Genomic DNA, 6,898 nt, shown 5'->3' on the forward strand with positions numbered 1-6,898 from the left:
TTAGAGTATTTTTTTTTTTTTTTTTTTTTATAATCGTGGCCTCATTATCTATCTAATAAAAGAAACACTGTCCTTCATTTAGCTCTGATTCTTTATCAATATTGTTTCTAAAGTCTTATTGTAAATTTATAAGAGAATTTTGGAAGTATTTTTTTGGAACTTCAAAATCACGTTATCCTGAGTGGATTAAAAGATAGAAAAGGTCATTTGCTACTCCTAACGCCTCCATCTGCGTTCCGGAAGACGTTTAGATCTTCAAATAATTTGTACGGAGGAACATAGGGCCTCTGCTGCTGCCCGTCCACCGCAGCAGCCACAGCACCACCGGATGTCCCCGCTGCTCTAGCGGGGAAGGAGTTTGAGTATTGCAAGTTTCTCTCAAATATCTTATTTTCATTGCCTCCTTGACTCCACAATTTTGTTGGCTCATTACTGTTTACTTGGTGGACACTGCTCCATTGTGGCTGAGGATAACCGTATGAAAACGCTTCTTGTTGCTGCTGCTGCGGAATCCATGGCTGAAACTGTGGCCCCGGTGGAGCAAACTGAGCCATTTTTGGGACTTGCGGCGGTTCTGCCTTAGATTGTTGTGCCCAGGGGACAACGTAGCTGTTCATAAGAATATTATCTTCAGCAAAAAACGGTGGAGCCTGCTCTTGCGGTTGCGTTTGTGGAGTTGGCAGCGCAGTTGTTGACAGAGTTAGGCTGAGAAGTTCAATAATGTCCTGCTCTGACTTGGTTGTTGCCGTTGTTGTTGTTGTTGTGTCGAATAAAGCTAGCTCTTTGCACTGTGTCTTGGCTTCTATTTCTGCAGTGTTTTCATTGGTTTTTCCTAGAAGCAATGTTTCTTCTTCTTCTTCGTCGCTGTGTTCGGCATTTAATAGAGCGTGCCTGTCAATTCCAGAATGCACTATTGTAATTAAACTACTTTTTACTTGGTGAGTCGCAAATACTAGTGTGTTGAGTTTTGTGAGTGAATGACGACTAACCTTTTGGCTAACTGCATAAAGTCATCTTTAATATCCTCATCCCGCTCATCTGTTTCACTTTCACTGCTGGATGATGAAGAAGACTCGTCGGAGTCAGACTTAAGAGCAGCAGCATCGCCATTCTTTGTCTCTGGGGCCTGCAACATTGGAAGAGAGACACCAGAGGCAATGGAGTCGTGTCTCGCGAGCACTACCTGCAAAGAGTCATTCAGCTCGAGACCACGTGCCAAAACATCCTCGTCCCTGAGAAGAAGAAGGCAAGAACAGATGTTTTATTTGTAAGGAACAAGTAAAGCTGAAGAAGATGTGGTAGAAAGGTGGAGAAGACAGACGCAGTTGTAGTGAGCATCTGGATTAATTTCTTCTGATTAGATCTGCACTGCTCTACTAGGTCGACTATTAGCTCATCTTTTAAGGCCTGTGGAAGATTAAATACCAGATTAGTTAGAGATTCGATCATTGAGAGGAATGATGCATGATTCTACACTATGCTTACTGATTTATCAGAAGGATTCATGGCTTGAACCATGTCATTCACAAGATCCATCACATTTCTCATCGATTCAAGGCTTGATAAGCTGAAAAATTAATCAACATTAGTGATTACATTATTAGTTATATGTTGAAAAGATAACTCTGTTTGTAGGAAACCTTAGGCTCTCAATTTCCGCAGCCATTGTTTCGTCAAGCCTTCGAAACGAACCAATGGACATTAAGTTCATAGAAGGAGAAGAAGAAGAAGACTGTGTGGAAGTAGGGGGAGGTGGAGGTGGTGCAAGCATCAGGGGTGCTTCTTTTGAACGTTGTGGGAATTTCACCCCACACCTCTGCAGATCAAAATGAATAAACAGAAACAGGAATGAGAGTGGCTATGGCTAATCTAAAGAAGAAGAAGAAGAAGAAGAAGAAAATTGAATAAAAGAAAGAGGGTATAATTACTTTAAGCTCTTGGAAGGCCCAATTGTAGTGAGGGTGTCTGCAAGCAACTGCATTGAATGCTTCGTTCCAAGTATCCAACAATATCAATATTCTGTTCCTTACTTCAAAATCACCCTTTCACATATATCAAAGATTGACTAAGAAGAGTATATCCCAAAAAGAAAGAAAGAAAGAAAGAAAGAAAGAAGAAGTTGACAAGAGCAACCTTTTTCCTGACAATCTTAACCATATCTTCAAGAAGATGTTTCTCAGCGATATGAGAATGCACAAAGTCCCCACAGTTTTTAATCATTGCCTCCAACAACTATCATGTTAGTAAAATATGTAACAAGTTAACCGAGAGAAGAGATCACATCACAGGGAGGTAGGAGGGGGTTCATCATACTGTATATTTATAAAAGAAAAAAGAAAAAAAAAAAAAAGTGTACCGTTAAAGTGAGTAATTGCACTTTGGAACTCTTGTGGTTTAATCTTCTCTTGACAGCTTTGATCGCATCTTTGCATTGCCTACAGAAAAAGAAAAGAAAAAAAAGTCACTCCTTAAGAAGATCAATTTTGGAAATGTTCTATCATAATTAAAAAAAACAGAGAGAAGAAATATTGGTTGAATATACCAGCGATTAGAATTGAGGGAGTCGCAGATGGCAATGACGATGGTCCAATCAGGAGTGAGGAGAAGCTCGCTCGTGGCTTTGTCGACAGCCACTGTCACCGAAGACAGCCTAAACGATTGAGAACTAGAGGATGATGATGAAGATGAAGAAGAAGAAGAAAAGGAAGGCCTCATTTTCTAAAAATTCCACGCAGAATCTTCGTCGGGTAAAGCCCATCTTCCTCTCGGCCATATATACATGGAGAAATACGAAACAGAGCCTTTTTTTTTCCGACAAATCCGTGTGTCCGTTCAAAATCTGTTTTCCACTTTTGTTTTGGCCACGTCTTCTCTTCTCTCAGTAACACCGGGTCCCACTCCTTCAGCAATCACTGCCACGTGGCCTTTTCGGATTTTTTTATTTTTCTTCGGTCAAAAAACATGTCGCGAGAGCCTTTTTAGCAGCAAGTTCCGCTTTCTCATAAAATGGACTTTGGGCCGTTAAATCTTTTAGATGGGCGTACTTTTGATTGGCTTTTAGCGTTTCCTAATAAACTGTATTTACTAGTTAGTACTTTAGTACGTAGTACCTTTTTTTATAGATCGTCCCATCATGCATCATCATTTACATTTACTATGTGAAAATACGTATCCTTCGATTAATAATGTTGTGTGAAAAAAAAAAAACACACTGAAAAATATGAATATTATGAGAAGAAATGTATGTCCAAGTAGTTGTTGTAAGCATTAAACATGAACAAGCGCAGTTATTTTGATAAATTACACAACTGAGATGAACTCTCTCACACACAAACAAAGCTTAATAAACAACACCTAGTTCTGTTTTAGAAGAAAATACGAGAATACGTTACAAATACCAAAAGCATATACGTAGTTATAAATACTAAAAAACAAAGGTCTCCTCCCCTCTTCAAACGTGACGTGAGGTAAGGAGATCTATCAGGCGGCTCGGTCTTCACGGTTAACGTCATCGAGAATGACAACGAGAGAGGCAATGAAGGCATAATCAACATTTGGATAAACAGTCACCGAGAAATTGTCTTTTCCCAAGAATACGCTCTGCACCGTGTGCTTCCTGTGCATCTGCCACCCAAACCATATAATAATAAGTGTATACCCTACTGATTCACCAAAAACATCTATTTCCTTTAACTAATGAGACATGTGCTGATCATGATGAGATGCACAAACTGCTGCTGAGATGGGTCCTCCACAAGTGTACTATTAAAGTAGTAATAATGATTTTTTATCTAATGAAAGGAAATAAAGAGAGAGGGAGTGTTAATTAAATAATTAGTGTTTTTACTTGGGCAACAATGGCGTCAGATTCGCCGGCGTAAACAACACAAGAACGCTCCAGCCAACTCCCTTTGACCCTGTAATCACACCTCTTCTCCTCCTTGTTGTGTCCCAAAAACACATCTAGTTTGGTCTTTAGCTGAAGCATCGACGATCTTTTCACCGTGTACAGCAGATCACGCTGCTCCGTACTCCCTCCTCTAAACACTTGCCACCTGTCATGCATGCTCACCATCTGCAAAAAAATCTTCGTTTAATTAGTATCGGAGTTTATCTTCTACTATATAGGGTAGGGTTACTATACTACATGTGCTCCTTCAATTCAATGTTTTCTTTTTTCTTTGAAAAAACCAGAGAAAGGAAAAAACGAATGGGGTTTGACCTTCTCTCTCAAAGTCACGACCGGAGTTCCAGAAGCATCGAGCAGGATCCTCTTGTCGTGAAGACCAAACACAGGTTCCTTCACCTTGAACAACAGGTTCCCGTTAACGTCCGTTATAGCGAAGTTACCGTCCGTTAACGTCATCATCTTCCGTACGATGGTCAGATCTACAGGGTAAGGCGCGCAGTACCTCGGATCCACTATCACTCCGGCTTGTGGTCCTGGCGGAGGAGGTGCCGAAGGGCCCGTGCCTTGTGGGTAAGCGTACACATAAGGCTGCTCCATTTTTTGCTTTCTCCTCCAAATCGGATTACAGTACTCTCTCGGTATCTTTGTTTTGCTTAATTGACTTGCTTTGCTTTGATTTTTTTTTTTTTTTTCTTTCTTTCTTTCTTTATGTTCTTTTTGCGGCCGCTTCGTGAGGATAAGTTTAAGAAGGGGTCTTATATAAATTATGAAAAGATAAATATCTGGATCGAATATTGTTGACTTTTCTCTTTGAAAAGTCTACGAGCATAAAACTTTTGGGTTTTTCTTGTTCTTTTCTTAGATAAAAAGATTTCCTTTTTGTATAAGATAAAGAAACTCAAAGGTTATTTATTTTTCTTATTGTCCCTTTTACTAGTTTCTTATTTGTTATTTATCGATGATTCAGACATGTATACCAACTAAGAATTTAGATCAGGACTGTATAATTTGTTCGTGTATGAATAAATTGAAGCATACAAATTTGTACATAAAACTTTGACACGGTTGTCAATAATTATTTTAAGACGGTTCAAATCTGAAGACGCGTTATGTAAGTAACACCTTAACGCGCGGGAATACATTTTGATTTCAACGTAACTAAACATGTTTCTAACACCGACGTTACGTGTCAATTTGGTCTCTTTAATGCATTTTTGCTATCACCCAATATATATTTGTTACTATTGTTTAACTTTCTTTTGTTGTCTACCACCACTCCTTATTATATGCACAATTCGAATTCGTAACTTGATCAATTGTACATGATGGCTTGGCAATATCAATACACCGTTAGACTAACTCCAGTCATATGGCTTTATTATCTAATTTACTACAATATTGTATTAATATATATTTTTCTACACCGGAGAAGAAAATATCTCATACTAATTTCCATGTACGTATAGAATTGAAATCACATTGAAAAGACTCCAACTGTGGTGGTGGTCTCCAGAATAAATAAATTTCCCAGCTACTAAACCAACCACCCAATACGAATCATAATACAGCTCTTTATCTGATCGAATTTATTCGTATGTATATAATTACTAAATCAAGATATATCTAATGTCCACATACACAGTACTTTAAGGCCTAACACTTGTTCAGATCGACTCCACTGATACCTTCAGTAAAGCCCAGTATATGGCCTAGGAAGATGTATTGGCCCAATTTAGACGTTTATATGTGGTTCTGAAAGGAATTTTTCGTTGTCTAGAAAAAAAAAAACATTATCTAAAAGATAGGGAGATCATCACGACATCACATGAATGTTCTTAATTCTGCTAAACAATACTGCTATGCTAGTATGCTAGAAAAAAGGTAATTAATGCGTCGAAAACGTTAATCTAGATCTGAAAAATGCAAATGAGATTGCGGAGAAGGGATCTTAATTAGGAGAAGAATCCAAAAAGTTATTATAAGTACGACTCAACAACATACTTATAAATCAATACAATAAAACTTTTTAGTTTTTTACCAGGTGCTGACAGTTCAGTTTTTGTAATGAAGCAGAGACTGACACATCAGAAAAAATCTGTAACCAATCAAATTATAACAATTAATACAACTCATATTTTTTTGACACATCAGAAAAAATCTGTAACCAATCAAATTATAACAATTAATACAACTCATCTTTCTTTTGACAATAACACATTGATTTCTTCTTCTTTCTATCGTCCAATTTTAGTATTGTATATTTTTATAGCCAAAAACGATGGTAGTAGCGGCGAAGGTGTTAGCGGATTCGTCGGGAAGATTAACTCAAGTATTCGTAGCTCTCATATCGGCCTCTCGACAAAGCCGCCTCCTGGACTTCCTGATCCTAGAAAGGAAGAACCGTCGTAGATTCGGTGTAGGAATGGGGAATTAATCGGTTGTGGTACTTCTAGGAGGGTTTACATGGGAATGAACCTCGATTCCGACGAGCTTCTTTTAAGTGTCGTTTGCGATTTCTTCTTCTTTTCTAATTGGATTTGTAATTTAGATTTTAATTGATTTGTAATTGGCAGCTCTCATATGATGTTGTTGTCGAATATTGCAAGTTACAATATTGTAGTATTGCAAGTTAAATTCATAGAAGAAACAACAATAACGAGAGTGAAGAGGAAGGAGAAGAAGAACTGTAGAGGTGCATGCGTCAATGTACATATCTCCTCTTTGATTCTCGGTAAGTGAATCTTCAATCATTTTTCTCCAGATTCAGATCGACTTTAATTGATTAGTGTAAAATTTTGAATTTAATTCATGTGCTTTGTGTTCTCAAAGAGGTAATGCTAACGAAGCAGCTTACCTAAATAATTTTTGCTTCTCCAGAATGTATTTGAAGTGAGGATAAATGATGAACCTTTGAGATTTGAGATTTGGTTTTTTAAATGACTTGCTTGATTTTCGAACTCTTTGTGTAATCTCGAATTCTCCAATCAA

The 6,898-nt window shown here is 37.9% G+C and overlaps 2 protein-coding genes across 2 annotated transcripts; both read right to left on the reverse strand.

Annotated features, from left to right (window-relative positions):
- Positions 4-2,947, reverse strand: LOC104734128 (target of Myb protein 1-like). Its single transcript, XM_010453636.2, has 9 exons — positions 2,543-2,947; positions 2,357-2,435; positions 2,134-2,232; positions 1,929-2,042; positions 1,641-1,816; positions 1,486-1,567; positions 1,322-1,407; positions 990-1,232; positions 4-891 (listed from the first exon to the last, which is right to left on the reverse strand). The coding sequence occupies exons 1-9, from the start codon at positions 2,713-2,715 to the stop codon at positions 204-206; spliced, it is 1,740 nt and encodes a 579-aa protein (XP_010451938.1). The 5' UTR covers positions 2,716-2,947; the 3' UTR covers positions 4-203.
- On the reverse strand, positions 3,243-4,651 carry LOC104734129 (protein LURP-one-related 15). Its single transcript, XM_010453637.1, has 3 exons — positions 4,223-4,651; positions 3,848-4,075; positions 3,243-3,624 (listed from the first exon to the last, which is right to left on the reverse strand). The coding sequence occupies exons 1-3, from the start codon at positions 4,505-4,507 to the stop codon at positions 3,481-3,483; spliced, it is 657 nt and encodes a 218-aa protein (XP_010451939.1). The 5' UTR covers positions 4,508-4,651; the 3' UTR covers positions 3,243-3,480.

This window comes from Camelina sativa, chromosome 13 (genome assembly GCF_000633955.1).
Source record: "Camelina sativa cultivar DH55 chromosome 13, Cs, whole genome shotgun sequence".
In the NCBI taxonomy this organism is placed as follows: Eukaryota; Viridiplantae; Streptophyta; class Magnoliopsida; order Brassicales; family Brassicaceae; genus Camelina; species Camelina sativa.